Source organism: Acanthochromis polyacanthus, chromosome 14 (genome assembly GCF_021347895.1).
Source record: "Acanthochromis polyacanthus isolate Apoly-LR-REF ecotype Palm Island chromosome 14, KAUST_Apoly_ChrSc, whole genome shotgun sequence".
Taxonomy (NCBI): Eukaryota; Metazoa; Chordata; class Actinopteri; family Pomacentridae; genus Acanthochromis; species Acanthochromis polyacanthus.
In genome coordinates this window covers 37409898-37427108 of record NC_067126.1, presented here as the reverse complement: position 1 = coordinate 37427108, position 17211 = coordinate 37409898, and the positions used below count along the sequence as shown (strand labels likewise).

Below are 17211 nucleotides of genomic sequence, written 5' to 3'. Positions count from 1 at the left end.
TCCCAAAATGAAATGTTTCCAGACTTTCACTCTAGCCTGGAAGAAGCTGTCTTCTTCTGGATCTTCATGTGTGATGTACACACTGTAAATATCATAAATGCACCAGCAACCTGTAATTATTCATCGCCCATAGCCTTATATTGATACCACATGTGCTCATGGGTAATATATGCACCAATGCCGTGCATTGCTGCCTTCATGCTACCCCCGAGTGTTGTGTTTTTGCTGAACATCAAAAGCATGTATGTGTCCATGTTCCACTGTGTGCTTACGCATGTATATATTTGTGTTTACAGTGAGAGTGGTTGGCTCCAGCCTGCAGTCTGGCTATCGTATACTGAAGCACGGTGTCATCACCATAACTCTGCAGGCTCCTCGCTGCACTACGTACCCCGCAGGGCGGTTCTCTACTGCCCTGGCAATGATGAGCGAAAATTGAAGAAACTAGCCTCGCTGGATGTCGACTGTGCCGTGTTGGACTGCGAGGATGGCGTAGCCCTCAGCAAAAAGGTACATAAATACACAGGTGCACGCGTATAAATGAAATTCAGCTGTGTCGGACAGCAAGGGACGCACAAGCGCAGCCGTGTGTTCCTGAATGATTAATCCAGTCTCCCTCCTTCAGACAGGTGCTTGGTCTTAATCTCTGAAAGGAAAACTACCTAAGTGAGATGTTTAAAACAAGCACATTTCACCCCATTATGATAGTATAAAGGCTGCGGTGCCCCCCTATCTGAGTCATTTTAAACAAGGTGACCACGTCCCACTGGGTGAGCAGTGGGAAAGCACCAGATGCAGCAGGTTAAAAGCATTCTCCCCCTGCCCACGCAACCTCCCCATTGGCCCTGCTGAACTGCCCATGAAATTGTGATTGGAGTGTGGAATAAAGAAGGGGCCTGGGCAAAAAGTTAACCAACAAAGGTTTTTAAGTCATGATAATAAAGATGATTGATATGGCTGGAGGCTGTTCCTGTAGTAGACAAAGACAATAAGATGACAGCCTGTGTGACTGACAGGCTGAAACTGTGACCCTGAGTGGTGTTGGTGGATGTCAGCGCTTCTGTCTTTATTATGTGTTAAAGGGGAAATGTAGAGAGGAATGCAGGGTTGAAGGAACAATTAAGGCTGGAGAAGAATGTCTCCATCTTACATGGATTTAAACAAAAACGTTCCTCCAACCTACTTATTTCTTTCCCAAACATATTATTTCTGGAATTTGCCGGAAAACGTTTTGAATTTAGAATATATGATTTTTTTACTATCCTTTTTATAAGGTAGTTTCTTTGCTACCAATTAGCTGGTGGATCCTACCTGTAGCCCTCATAAATGCTGCTAAAAATGAAGGGAAAAATCTGCAATAGCTTCAGGGTAGTTTTAGCCCTTTAACATGCAGAATAGTGCCCCCCCCCCATAAGCTTACTGCTCTGACTCCCACTAGTAGCACTCTGAGAAATGCACACCCAAAATTCCAACAATAAATTCTGGAAAATGCTTTTGCGCCTCACTAGTTCCCTGCCTAGTATTCCCATTACTTTCCCCCCCTCTCTGATCTTGCCATGTCAGCACTGCACCGTTCAAAGCGAAGAATGGCGTCGGAACTGATTCCAGCCACTTTTTATTTTGACGTGTTGGCTTCCAGCACAGTGTGCGAAAAGCTTGTAACCCATTATGCGTTTGCCGGGTCGTGCTGTGTAATACAAAAATTAGTTATTTACTCAATAACAAAATGCACCTTCCCTACCGGCACCCTTTTCTTCACTTCCCACATTCTCGGCGTCTTTCTCCACTGTGGCAATTGGAAATCCATGGGGGTTGTTGTGTAGTTATACCTTCCTTTAAGATGATGTTTTTTTCCTGTTGGCTGAACTGTGGCTCCAGTGCTTGTGGGCTTATGACCGTACCCTTAAGACATGTGCTTTGGATATTAATTTCTGCTTTAAAATCAGTTCGGTATAATGTTTTGTTTCACCTTTTCACCGAGTGTTTGTTTTCTAAATGTCATCTTTATTACATAGGCTGTTCACGAAGGATTTGTGAGCCCTCTTTAGGCACTAAATTGTCCAAATGCTCTTGCTAAATTGCTATATTGACACAATATTGTTTGCAATATTCATTTTAGGAGGGAAAGAAAATATGCCTTGAGGAAATTGAAATCTGTACAATGTGCATTCATCATTGAGTGTTTGATACATTTCTATTGTATTTGACACACCTGTCTACAATCACTGCATAATGGCTCATATCCTTTGTACACATAATCTTGGCTCAAAATGTATTTTCACAAAATACTTTAGGTTTATTTTATTCAGCTGTACGGATATAAGAGCAGTGATTCTTTATTGGGTTCTTGGCGTAAACAAATCGTGCATGACGCTGCTGAATCTGCTGCTCCTGTGCTGATAATGTACAATTTTCACTACGCCGCCTGTGTAGGCATGAAGTAAAACCAGCATTCAGTGTTATTGGACATGGAGAGAGATAATCTGGTGTCTGGTCCAAATGATTAGAGAGTGTTGGGACAACTTTGGTAGCTCTTCAGTTACAGTTCAGAAAAAGAAAGCCCAGTAGAACGCTAGATCACCCCAGAAGAGCTCTCCATTTAGTGCCAAAGAAAAGAAAGCGATATACTCCTGCTTTTATATGTACTTTAGTCCAGTCAAGTACCGACTTTAAAATTTTTGATGACATCCGGGTCATGTTACTGTACAGACTAGATGCTTTTATTGTGAAGTCGCTGTACTGAACCGATCTGCCAAATAAACACAATGTCATAAGCAAATCCAATGCAGATGTTGCTGGACATCGTAATGTCTTTGCAAATAGTCAGCTGGACTGAAAAGTGCACGGACGCAAATTCTGTACCCCTGACAGTAATTTATAGGAAGCTTTGTCAACATGTCCCACAACGTCTCGTCAAACTGTTACCCCTGACCTGTCTTTCATTAAGTCGATTTAAGAACTGCTCCAGGACCAACTGATGTGTAAATGGATGATGGATTTAGCGATTTCAATGTGAGCGTGTTTGTGCCGACATTTTCTGCAGTGTATGCCCTAGCTGCGATTATATTCACCATGACAACCGCACAGTTTGCACTGTGGGTTTGCCAAGACATGCCAGGCCTCAACAATGTCTCAAAGTCTCGTAATGCATGCCTAATGGGAGCAAAGCAAAGCCTGAGCTTGCTAAAATGCCACTCTGAACCACTGTTTTTGGCCAAGGCAACAATGGACTAGGTGAAATGTGAGGTTGGTTTCTGGGTGTGCATGGATGGGCCTTGAACAGGGCTACTGCCCACCACCACCACCACCGCCCTCCTTTTATTCACTCATTAATGTATTCTTTTCATTATCTTTCACCTTCACCTTAAAACAGGGAAGGATGTTCATGACAAAAAGGTACGCGATGAAGGTCAGCCCGCCCCCTCCCCTTGAAAATTGAAATCCGGGAGTGCCTGCTTTAATTGCCTGCCACGTTGACTCCAAAAATGTCTGCACTCTATCTTGGCAGTAGCTGTGGCTGCTTAAGAGGTAGGGAGATAAGAAAGGGAGTAAAGGGTAGGAGCCACCCAGAGTTTGCTAACTGTCGCCATGGACCCAGAGGGGAGAGAAGAAGAAGGAGGGAGGAGGAGAGAGGGGAGGGAAGACAAGGCTGACTGCTCTAACACTCTTACACATATCATCATATCTGTATGATCAGTGGGGTGGAGGAAAAGGGAGGGCAGGTTGAAACCCTGGAGCGGAACTGACGGCTACACCTGTCCTCTCTCCTCCTCTCTTCCTCGCCGTCTTGTTCTTTCACCGTCCCCCCTCTCTCTCTCTCTCGCTCATCTCTCCTCTCCAGGGTCCTCAGGGTTAAGATTGTTTATCTCTCTCTCCCTCATGTTCCGTCTCTGTCTCTTAGTGCCCTTTGGTCCACCATTCCTCCTGGTGTTTCTCTTTCCCCCTTCTCTTTTCCCCACATGGGTCCCTCCATCCTCCGTGACTCCCCCCTGCCTCCCTGCCGCAGAGATTCTCTCCTAATCCCTGGAAGTTTGGAACTAATGAACTAACTGCTGAGCCGCTGCCACGGAGCTTGGTCCCAAACTATACTGTACTTCACACTCGATTTCCTCTCCAGATGGCATGGTGGCGCGGCCGAAACAACGGGGAGCACCTCTCGCACACCAGCACGCGCCTGCAAATGCACACAAGACATGTAGAACACAAACATGCACCGTGCACACATGCGGAAGTGTGTACATGCAGACACATTGGGGCATTCACACACAAACGCATAAGCACATACACAGACTGTTACAGTTGGAAGCCCTCTGTACATCAGTCAAGTAAAAACAGAGGACCAGTGTCCTGCATTTACTACAGCATGTTAGAGAAGCAGGACACTTGTTAGTGCTTAGAAATGAGGTAATTCACTATTTGTTTGTTGCATTGTCTATTTTATATATATGTTATCGTTTTATCCCACGGAGAGGCATTAAAAATTTCGTTGTTTCGATGTCCAATGACAGTAAAGGCATTTGATTTGATTTGTTTGTAGAAGTAGATGCCATTTAGCACAACCTCTGGTGATACTGACCAACCCCCTCAGTAGCTTTTACTGGGCCCATGTGGAAGCCAGAAACCAGTCAGTCCTGGATTTTATGAGGACAAGGGCGTGATTAATGCCACCGAACTTTGGTTTTACACCGTTTAATTGATTCAGTTTGTGTAAAGCAACTTTCACAATGGTTCTTGTTGCGAGTTTGATTTTAGAGAAGAAATTAGAGGTTGCTTTGCAAGTTACAAGTTGAGGATACAGCTGTAGCGTTTATTTACAAACAAATATCCGTAGTGATGAGACGGTGCAGAAAATACTGTAGTATACTCTAAAGCAAACCACAACATGGAAATTAGTTTTTAAAAAAACAACCTACACAATCATGATGGAAAAATATACAAGACTTGGGAATTAGATATATTTGTCTTTTGGAAGTATGTCCAGCTCTTTGTGAAGACTGTTCAGTTTTGTTTTGCCTGAGTGCTTCCTTGTTTCTATGGTAGTGTTTAATTCATAAATATACTGTTGATACTGGCTCTTCAACCTTGCTTTTATATTAATGTGCACATTGACATTAAACGGTCGCATTTGCATTTTTTGTCATTACACCTCCCAAGTACCACTGTTAACCACTGGTCTGGAAGTGGATCTTTGTGCTTCGGTGACAGCAGTAAAGGGAAGAGTGGCACATCACAGAGTGGAGGACATTATTACAGTCTATTACCTTTTGTCTGGTTGTCAGTCACTATACGAGCCATGGTCTATGCATGAACTGTGTCTGACACCAGAGATTTTCCAACTTAACATAAATTATGCAGCCAACTGTCAACTGATACATGACCTCAGTTCAATGCTCACTGTGTTATTCCAGAGGACACCGAAAGATCTGCTCACCGTTTAAGTGGATTCAAATGAATAAACTCTTGACAGAAAGTGCTCCTGGGAAATAACGTTAACCGGTTGGATCATGAATACTGAACATATGTATTTAGAGTTGTGGTATATGTGTGTGCGCATGGATTTGCGTCCCTGTATATACTCATGCTTGTGTACTTATGTGTGTACTTGTGTGCTCAACACCTCAGAGGACCCCGGAGACTTGAGAGAAACTCCCAGTCAGGTTGCCAAGACTCACAAACGGGACGTGAGCCGTTCAACCAGAAAACAGACCTTATCCCAGCCAGATTAGAGAGACCTTCCAGTTCAAACCTTAGTCTGTCAGTATGTGTGTGTGTTTTAAGTGTCATGTGTCGGGTATCAATTGGAGTCCTTAGGGAGTGTGCCGTGGGCGAACTGGAGGTCAGGGTGCATCGGAGAGTGGTGACAGTGCTGTGATTAGCTTGGGAATGTGTAGGGATTTAAAGGAGTTGTAAACTTATTTGCTTCTTGTGTCCTTTTAGTTTCATAATAACTTAGATTTCATGGATTGCAGTTTAAGTTTTCAGGTTTTCCTAGCTGCTATGCGTGTAGCAGCTCCAGATAACGTGGGTTGAGGGTGAAGATTGAGGCTGAGCGCGGCATCGAAAAATGCTGAGACGAACAGAGGTCCTCTCTCCCTCTCTCATTATCCTGTTACACTCTCGTGTTTTCCCTGGCAGCTGCAGCCTGCGCTGCTCTGTGCTACGTGGGCCGCGCAACGCACCCAACACTTGGAGAGTAACCTCAGTAGGAGGTGTGATGATGGAGAGGGGTACAAGGAGAGGAAAGCATGCAAGAATGGGAGGAGGGCGGCGATGGAGCACATGAGGACTTAGGCAAATGGGGGGATAAGCAGTGCTATATCTTATTTTGTAAGAAATTGATTCAGTTTTAATTTTCTGTCTAAATGCATTTGGCTGATCAGAACTCTGTTTGCTGTTTGAAGCCCTTTTCAAGTTATCTGCTATACTGTTAGTGAAATAATTCAAATAACAAAATGAATACACTAGATCTTTATTGCCATTGATGTATAACAATGACAGGACGTTCAACAGCTCTTGGAATTAGCAGCATCAATAAAAACAATAATTACAGAAGAAATTTGCTAAAAGAGAGTGTACAGTAATTTAAATGAAGATTATTGTAATCGGCATAAATAAAGGAGCATATTGTTTTAATAAATCAAATCTAATTGACATGAATGAAAAACAGTTACTTCAGTATTTCAAGACAGAAAAAGCAAGATTTTTTTAAAATGGAAATAAGAACAGTTTACTAAATTTTTATTAAAAAGTCTTGATTTAAATCTAGAGCCACATTCACTTTGCCACACTTTGTACCAGACTCCAGCCAAAGTTTTGCATGATCTGGTTCTCCATTGGACTGTGTCTCAGTGGCTATTTGTTATGTTTTCACACATTCTCCATCGTATTAGCACCATGGTCATATGAATTCATCTTGACTCCAAGTTGAGAACTCCATCCTTACAAATGACTTCCAAAACTTAATTTTTTTCCACATTGTACTGTTTTAGTTTGGTTTTCATTGTGTGAAGGAAAATAAATGTTCATAGGTTACAATAGACCCTTTAGATGATAAAGCCTGCTTCGATCATTTTGAATCACATCATTGTTCCATTTGTAGATCTCTCGAAACTGCTTTGTTCTCCTATGAGGCAGCTGCTCCCGAAATTTAGTAGGGTTTGGTTATAGTGCAGCATTTTTGTAAATCCTCTGGCCTCCAAGCAGTTTCTGGGCATTTTGGTCCTGTCACATTTTCACTCACTCTGAGCTCATTTAACTGGCTGCTTTCACTGTAATGTAAAGTCATGTACGGTCCCAGAAACAACCAGGCGTAAACTAACCGTGACGTCACCCGTTGGTTTCAACGCCGAGAAAATGAAGCCCGGATTTTGCTACTTCCTGGTCGCCGTTTTGGATTTTTTGGAGCCAGTGACGTAAAAAACGTCATCAAACAGACTGGACCGGAGAGCAACTAGGGGCAGGATTGGCTGAGGACTCTTGTCCCGCCCACATTTTACCGCAGAGGCTTCTGTTGCTATCAAGTATAGCCACGCCCCCTGGCTCCGCCAACTTTAAGGATTTATTTAAAATTCAGTATTGATTTATTTTAAGATCGGCCACCTGATCTCTCATTTTGACCATGAAAACTAACAGGAAAAAAATCCTGAGCTGTAGAACATCAGTCTATCAAATTTTATTTTCTCCAAAAATGAATTGGGGTCTATGGAGAAAAAGCTTTTTGGAGCCAACCCTAGCGGACGGCGTGATATTGCAAGTTTTTGACGCTTCTGGATTGGCTTCAATTCTGGAGCCAGATGCTACGTCTACTATATATACAGTCTATGGAAACAACGCAACCATGGCTAGAAGCAGAGAGAACAGTGCTACTTGTCTAAGCAATATCACCAACCAAAGTTTCCCAACAGAGTGTTCGCCAGAATACCAAACTGCTTCCACTGACTTTTCCATCTTGCCGTAGTGCATCTTGCTGCCATCTCTTTCCTCAGTAAATGCCACACATACAGGTGGTCACTCACATGATGTCAAAGAAAATGTGATTCGTCAGAGCAGGCCACTTTCTTCCATTGTTCCATGGCCAGCTCTGCCATTCATGTGCCCATTGTAGGCGCTTTCTGCAGTGGACTTGTGTCAGCATGGGAACTCTGATTGCTCTGCTGTGATACAGTGCAGCTACAGCAGTTCTTCTGTAGGATTGCACCACATTGGCCAGCTTTTGTTCGCCTCGTGCATCAATGAGCTTTGCAGACTCACGACTGTGTGACCTGTTCACTGATTGTCCTTGCTTGGAACCACTTTTGGTAGATACTAGCTACTGCATACCAGGAGCACCTCACTAGACTTCCCAGTTTGGAAATGCTCTGACCCTGTCATCAAGCCATCACAGTTTGTTCCTTCCAACACATTATCTTCAAGAACTGTTGCCTAACTTGCTGCCTAATATGTACCACCCCTTGATAGGTGCCATTGTAACAAGATGGTTAATGCTACTCGCTTCAGTTTTTTTTGTTTTTTTTATGCGTGTGTGGTTAAATGGTCCTAAGCCCTTAATCACATCAGTCTTCAAATAATACAACTACCTCTACTGCTTAAGCTTTGGAAAACATTTCTGTATAAAACACACTGAAAGCAAACAAACACAGTTAAAGTCCATTAAGGAGCAAGAAGTTAAATCTACAAGCAACTGTAGAAAGGCGAAATTTGAGGTGGGTTCCAGGTGATGGGAACAACAGTGGAAAAAATCTCAAGCCCAGGGTTTGATCCTAGATTAAAAGGTTGACCTAAAATGAACACGGTTTGTGGATGGGAGTGTAATGTTGAAGAGGGTCAGTGAGTTAGGAGCAGCCTGCTTATGGAGTGGTGGTGATGGATTTGAACTGGTTGCATTGTGGGACAGGGAGCCATTGAAGGTTCTTGATGATGGGGCTGACGTGTTTGTGGGAGTGACTGAGCATACAGGTAGCAGAGTTCTAGATGTACCAGAGTTTATTCAGGACTCAGGATGGTGTACTAGAATAAATGATCTTGCAGGAGTCAAATGCAAGTAATGAAAGCCTTGGAGGCAGCCTTAGATTATCTAACTGGAAGCCAATAGAGAGACGTCTGGATAAGTGTGGCTCGTCCAGTGCTCTTATCAGTTTATAGTGTTAATGTAGCATTTCTGACAAAACGGTGAATACAATAGAACATGTGTGCTGTAAAGAAACTGAGAGATAAGCCTTACCTTTTCCATTTTCCCTGCTAAATGCATACACGGGTCTTGCAAATTAATTTCCTCAAAACATTGCAGTGTAGCTTGTAATGAACTGTAACCAAGGATCCGTAATGAGATCTTTTCATGGCTAATTACAGTTTATAGTGTGTAATAACTAGCTGTTTTTCTACCTCAGCCTGTCAGATTTGACTACCTATGACAAGCAGGTTTCACGATTTACAAATTCCTCCTCCTCTGTCCTGCTAGTTATGTCTTGTTGTCTGCACTGACAGGAGAACAGATAACACATTGCGCCTCCAACTGACAGAGTGAAGGCCCGAATCTCCTTCTGCTACGTCTCAGTTATCAGCGTAGCCTGAATTAGTCAGTCATCTCACTCCAGCTTTCTGGAGTGCAGCATGTCACTTGTCAGAACGCATCCACGATGACTTGAAGTCTGCTAACGCACACGCAGACGCACACACAGCACACGCTTACTGACAAAGACAGACGTACAAATGCGTACACAGTCACACTTCAGGCAGGCAGCCCTCACCTGCGAGAGTCTACAGCTCATTTTAAATGGCATCGGGAGTTGCACAGCAGGGTGCAAAACGCCAGCTCTTCAAAGGAGGAAAAAATGTACAAAATAGTCGGAGAAACAACTGCGCTCATTGTAACTCATGATCTCCTACTACTTTCACAGGAAAACATATATACATACATTTTTAGTATAGCTTTGACTTGTAATGTTGTAAATTATCCTAATTTATGCCATTTGTGTTACATTTCACCGTTTCCCAGGATCCTGATGTTTTACATGAAATTGTAGGAGAAGATTGTGTGCCTTCGAAAACGCATTTCATTCCTCCTCCCCCCCCTGATTTATATCCAGTATACAGTAGTCATCCTTGCACAGAGGAATAATTCAAATTCAATAAAGGGACGGAGTGTGTCTGAACGCATAGTCTGTCCAGAGGCAATATTTGACGCTGCTTGTTTCAAGCTGCACGACTGAAGGGCCGGGCATCCGTGATCTGATGCTGGAGAGGAAGTCGGTCCCGCTGTGGACTGTACACACATCAGTTTGGACGCTCAAGTCTGATGTGGTGTCTACAAGGCAGCATCCATGCTGTGTCACATATACACAGCACTCTGTAGGATCCAGAGCGGCAAGGCTCAGGCTGTGTGTTAAGAAGCTGCCCTCGCTCTCCTGGAAGGTCAGCCTCTCTGCACTTGAAAAGCTTCTCGTGTGCATCTATGCGCTCTACGGCCCTGCCTGCTTGGCTGACTGCTTGCAAGCTCGCCTGCCTGTGTGTCAGCCTCTAATGATGAGGATGACGGAGGGAATCAAAGAGGAGATGGAGCTGACGTTAGGGCGAGCTCTCCGTGGGACACCAGGTGATTGGGGAGGGAGCTTTGAAGCAACTTGTTGGATGGCTGTCCATTAATGTAAAATATCTGCTTTTCAAAGGGCTTTATTCAAGCTCGGAGTAGTGCAGCCCATAGGGGTCAAGGTGTCTGGCAGAATAATCTCTCTCTCACTTTAGGCAGAAAGGGAGATAAAAGAATGGATAGTGTATAGTGACCTGGCCGTCTCCTTAGCTGTTCCTGGCTTCACAGATTCAAAAAATGCCGTTGCAAAAGGAGAAAAGTGCAGGAGACAATTCTTGCAATGAGTGATCTCTGGTTACATTAAAAGAATTTTATACATGCGGCCTGCTAGTGTGTCAGGCAGAGTTTGGAGTGGGAGGTTGGAGTTCTCCTGTCTATTTGATCTGTGAATGTTATAAACCATGCTTTTTGATCATTTCTACATCTCTATTTATTTAGTTTGGTCAGGGATCAATGCGACTCCAGGCACATGAAGTAGCCAGCGGTTCTCACAGATCAATTTTCTCCAGTCACGATGGACTGCAGAGGGACAAATAGAATTTTATCCACCAAGTAGCAGGTTTATGAATGGTGAATTATGGCTGCGTAAATCGCTCCGTCCGTTTTAAGTTACCGCGATACAGTTACAGGTCTGTCTTGGCTTATGAGAGCGGCAATAAGAAAGAGAGAGAGAGCAAAACTTGAGTAAGAGTCAAAGATCACAGTGCACTCATCATATGGTGTGACAATCCCTCTTGTCTCATTCAGTGAGGCAAAAGGGAGACATTGATGACACACAGCAGTCCAGCCTGCTCATGACCCCTATTAAATCCGAGCAAATCTTTGATATGTACTTTGATACCGTATTTTATTGATACTGGAAGGGTGTTCACAATATCAAATACAGTTCTGCATTCCAGGAGATCAGAGCGAGGACTGTTTAGTCCTGTGACCCTTGAGAGGTCCCCATACGCTCTAATACAACTGAACCTAGGCTGACTCTAGTTCACTTTAGTTTTTACAGGAGATTGGGGTACAGTATCTAGGTTCTCTGTGGTGTGTCTGTCCTGTACGTTCTCTTTCATCTACATGCTCATGTTACTGCAGTGATCGGGCTGCTAATTATCAGCCTGTTTAGATATTCTATTCTGATGTTAAGTAGTAAAAACAGAAAACATTTGTATCACCAAGTTGCCATGAAGCGGAGCGATTCATCACGTCCAGATGCCCCATTTGCCACCATCCGTCGGTGCAATGTTTTTATTATTTTACAAATCAGCATCTCAAAAATCTCTGTGGTTTACCCAACAATTGGCATCAGGTTGGGAGTATTTTACTTATCACAATGTTTTAATAGGAACAGTTTGGATCAGGAAAAATAACACTCTGAGCATCTCCAAACACACACAAGCACTCAAAGACTCCAGCCTCTGATCTGAGCTGACAACTCCTAAGCCACCGTTTCCTCATGCTGCTTAACTCAGACCACATTTCTCCCACAGAACCTCTCTCTCCACTCCCCAGCCCGGCTTCTCTCCCCATTCCGTCCTTCTTTCTCTCCATTCCTATGGCCCGGCATCTGGTTTGAATATAGCGGCGTGTGCTACTGTGTTACGGATAGGAGTTGGGAGTGTAGGCTTCTCTTTGATTTTTTTTCCATCCTCCTCGTGTCTCTTCCTGCTCGGCTCACACAATGCCTGCGTTGAGGGAACAAAGTTGAGTGTGCAGCGCCTTTTTTGCTGATTTTTGTGTACCGTGTAAAATGCAATCAAAGGAGTGCAGACACTTTGATCACACCACGTTTGTGTTCATGATGCAACGTTTATTTTATGTTCATGCTTCATGGCCAATATCATTTATGTGGCAACATTTCCTTGAGGGAAATTGAACTTTTATGCTGTTCTCTAAAAAAAAACTTATAGATGACTGGAAATGATTTGCATATGTGTGTTGAACAGACCTCACACAAATCATCAGTGGTTTCCAGCTACTTCAGTAGTTACATGATCTGACAGTAACTGTGTTTAAGTTTTACACAGGTCGAAGGAATGAGCATCTTTTTCATTATTCCAACGTGCAAGATGACTTTGTTGCAGCACAATGAATAATTATGGTTTCTGTTTGTGCTTGACAGACGGAGGCCAGGGAGACCATTCCCAGGATGTTGGAAGAACTGGACCTGGGCCGGACAGAGAAGTGTGTGAGGGTGAACTCGGTGTCCAGTGGTTTAGCCGAGGCTGACCTGCAGGTCATTCTGCAGGCGAAGGTTCTTCCTCCTGCCATTATGTTGCCCAAAGTGGAGGACGTGCAGGAAGTGCAATGGGTGAGCTTCAAGTCACGGTCCGTCTTACAACCACTGTACTTCTTCAAAGTCAAAGTAGGCTTTTTTTCCCTCCCAGAATCTCATGTCAAAAAAGAAACATTAAAAATACCCATGACATTTCTCTCTTTTACCTCTGGGTGTCTCTTAAAAAACACCGCGGTGCTCTTACACAAACTCATGGAGTAAGAAGAAACCTCGAGAATCTTCAAAGCAGTCATAACAAACTTTTCCATTTCCCAGTAAAAGGGGGAATTGATCCCTATGTCAGGACCGTCAGGGACAGACTGAATGTTTTTCTTGGCCGCTGCTCAAGAAGCGGATGACATTTCTTCGGATTAGCTTCAGAAGCCCGATAGCTTTCTGTAGCGACACAATGGTGCCTTCTGCCACTGGTGAACTCGCTGGAGACTGCTGCAAACAGTGTGGTGTTGTGGCTAAGAACTAATTTAATCCACAAATAGGCTTTGCATTCCCTGATTCATACACACCTGTACATATTGAAAGTATAGCAACTGTCAACACTTCTGCAATGGAAAATGTTCCAGTGTTTTTCAAAAGTTCACAAATGGACATTCTTGAGCATCTCCTGTGGTCCTGATTGAGAATCGACATCATAAAATGACAGATATTTAGGATATGTGTAGGGTTTTGTTCTATTATAAAAAGGCTAGGGCAAAAATGCTGTCATGAATTAACTGGCAGGATAGTTGTTTGAATACTGAACTGCTGCATTGCGCTCAGTTTTTGTTTTTATTAATTACAGTCTGTCCACATTAGCTGGGCCTGTGCAGCAGTTAAGAGGTGTTTGTGTGGGCTCGGCCATCCGTCTGGCTTTCTGTAAAGCGGTGCTGTACGGATGTCAAGTCCCAAAAGGTCGGGAGACAGTGACATCATTAATGCAGGCCTTTCTGATCGGCTCCATATGGTTCACTCGCCAGGAGAAAACGAGGATACCGCTGATCATTTCCACTGTTTGCACCTAAAAGTTCAACAATAGTTAAATGATGTTCAGTTAAAAAAAACCCTCGCTGCTTGAGCTGTGTCTTTCTGTTCCCTCTTTCTCTTTGCGTGGACTTTTAAGTGTCCAAAATACACTTTAAAATAAATCTTTCATTAATGTGTCAAACAAATTTTCAGAATAGTTTTTAGAGATTAAAGAAGTGCTAGGAATTGGGGTGTGGTTTGAAGAGAGGGAGAACAACGGCGGCAATCAGTAGTGAAAGGCATGTGTCTAGTCTGGCTTTTTACCTTGCCGTTACTATGCTCAAACACGTGCACGCTCACACACATGCATATATACGCGTACATGGTCTCGGGGCAGGAGCAGGAAGTTTTTAACTAGTGGTTTTAATTAGAACACGTCTATTTCCTGCTGCCCTTTCTTTCTTCCAAGTATAATTGCTGGCAGGTGTTCACTAATTCTCTCCCTCGGCTCTTTTCTCCCTCGGCTGCTTTTCCTCACTTAAAAAAGTAATTTTTTTTGTTCTGCATTTCTTAAAACCATCGACTGTTGTTGTTATTATGGTTATTATTATTATGCTGAAAATATCAAACACACTGAAAGCTCTAATAAGCACATAATTGCCTACTTATGTTTTTCTCTTCTGTTTCTAACACCAGTGCTTTTCAGTTAAAAGAAAAAAAAAAGAAGCACATTTATTCTAACTTTATGTAGGTCAGCTCTTCATATTGGGATGGTTCCCCTCAGGTCAAATGTCTCTAAGGATACTGTAAATGTGTTTTCACATTTGATTCATTTTGCAGTGTGTTATTTTCCATCAGCAGGTGCACGTGCGCTCCTGAGAATAAGTCATGTTTTTGGGATATTGCTTCACTCATGCTTAATCTTATCTGTGTCCCTCCCAAACTTTTTCTTGCTGCTCGGACTTCTCTGTGTGCGTTCACAAGTCTGCGTTGTTGTAAGCATGTGTCTGATTTTTCTCCACTCTTGTAAGGCAGCGCAGTAAATCCCTCACTTGTTTATTTTTCCTCTCCTTTTTATTGATACAAGCGCAGGAACCTCCAGACTGATTTGTCGCTAAAAGATGGACTTGCTTGTTTCTCTTTGTGTGCAGATCTTTTGCTGTGTCTCTCGACTCTCCTCCGGCCCTTGTGTGACTGACGGGCCTTATTGGGCTATAACAGGCGTAACTCCCTCCTTTGTTCGAGGACAATTCTCACACAGATTCGGAGCCGTGTGCATTCTTTGCCCACCACACTATTTGGTGTGCAGCGGGACCAAAAGAATCGCACCCTGTCCCGCTCCTCCTCCTCTTACTCCTCCTCCCAGTCCCCTCCCCTCATCCCTTTCTCCGCTTCCCCTCTGTGAAATGAACACTTCAGCAGGCCGGAAACATTTAATCTGGCCCCCTTTTGAAGAAAATTAATTGAAACTTGTCCCACTATAGCCTCCTTTTCTCAAGCTTCCATCTCGCCCTCCTTCTCTTTTCATGATTGGGTGGCAAAATTGTCAGAGGGCTTGTTTGTAGCGTGGCTTTGAATGGCAAGAAGAGGTGTTATTTCTTCTTTTCTTTTCCCCCCCCCATTTCTTTTATTTCTCTTTCTTCAATTTGGCGATGAATAACATTTTAAGGGGTCCTAGATTTGAGAGCCATTGACAGCTAATGGTTGCTGCACGCATCAGAGGAACAATGAACAAGTACTACGGCACCTCTTATGCGACGTAAATCAGACCCTCAGAGTGTATAATAGCTGAAGAGGAGAATACCGCAGAAGGACAGAAACATGTAATCAGAGAGGCTCGGAGGCTTTTTAGCTGGTGGAGCTGTCATTTGTCTTCCTTTGGTAGGATCCAAACAGCCCACTCGGCTCGCCGCTGCCTTGTTAGGGTTTGCATGGTGCAGTGTACCGGTGGTAATCTCTGTGTGTAATATCAGCTAGGTTTCCCCCACAACGGGCCGTATCTATCTAGTTTCCTCTGTCACAGAAATAGGTTTATCTACACCCTCTTTTCACACTCCCTCTCGGACCCCCCCACCCCTTCCTGTGTTTGCGAAGGAGGGGGATATTATGCTAAGCCCCCAGCGTTAGTTTTTATGTTGCCATAGCAGCCTTGCTCCCACAGGGTTGTGACCTCAGATGATTACAGTACAAAGCCTATTGGGTCTTGAAAACCTCTTTGAAGATGAAAAGTCTTTGATGGTTTGTATTTATGCAAATCTCTCAGATATGATTTATCCAACTGAGATTGAATGGAGAGATGATTAAAATTGCCCCTATTTTTGAAATCCTTCAATGGAGGCCCACTCTTTCAGTTTCGAGAACAAGAGTGGTGAGTGTGTGCGCGGGGGTTATTTTGCTCTTCATTTAGAAAATAGTAGCGCTGTACCTGAGGTTATTTATAACCGTCTTTTTTCCTGGTGTGTCAAAGAGGGGAGAAAAAGGAGCGGAAGGGGGGGGGACATGGAGGTAGACATTTCTACTCTGAGCTTTTGCACTCTCTTCTCTCTCTCTCTCTCTTTTTTTTTTGTCTGGCTTTGAAAGGAAATATCTGACGGAGGGGGCTTTTGTGTGTTTCCAGATGATAGATTTAGGAATTTGGGCTACCCCACTGGCAGTCCAGGGCTAGCTGTGAACTGGTCTGTTGGAAAAAATTGGAATGCTTTGGTCTTCAAAGAATTAAACTTGGTTTTAAAGCCCTACTTAGGTGAGCTTGCATATTAGCAGGAGTCGTGCAGAATAAAGGCCTCAGCAAAGTGTCACATCACACTCTGATTGTTGCTCCGGTCTCCCCTGTTCCCCTGTCATGGAGGAGGGACACAAAACGGAATAATGTAGGAGTAAAACATTCTCAAAGACATCCCAAATCTTGTTTCTTCTCCCCTTTTTGGTATTTGTTTCTTCGTGTGTGTGTGTGTGTGTGTGTGTGTGTGTGTGTGTGTGTGTGTGTGTGTGTGTGTGTGTGTGTGTGTGTGTGTGTGTGTGTGTGTGTGTGTGTGTGTGTGTGTGTGTGTGTGTGTGTGTGTGTGTGTGTGTGTGTGTGTGTGTGTGTGTGTGTGTGTGTGTGTGTGTGTGTGTGTGTGTGTGTGTGTGTACTCTCTTGGGGGAGCACATGCTGTAGCTGTGCCGAAGCCTCTGAAAGAAGGTAGAGCAGAAGACTTCAGACGATGGGGGAAACCCTGGTGATAATGTAAAATATTTCATTTCACTCGCTTTTGTTGCCGCTCTCCTGTGCTTGCTCTCTGCGCTATTTGAACTCTCATAGATGTGTCTCTGAATCAGGACTGAAATGGGAACAGCGCAGGTAATAAAGGTGTCAAGATTTATATCAAAAGTGAGTTTTTGCACATTAAGATTTCATCTT

The 17211-nt window shown here is 43.6% G+C and overlaps 1 protein-coding gene across 1 annotated transcript in view; it reads left to right on the top strand.

Moving 5' to 3' along the window:
• The window catches only part of clybl (citrate lyase beta like), a 63647-nt gene that overhangs the window by 36814 nt on the left and 9622 nt on the right, over positions 1–17211 (top strand). The window contains 2 exon segments of the mRNA XM_051959183.1: positions 297–510; positions 12699–12887. Of these exon segments, the coding sequence (XP_051815143.1) occupies positions 297–510; positions 12699–12887 (403 nt within the window).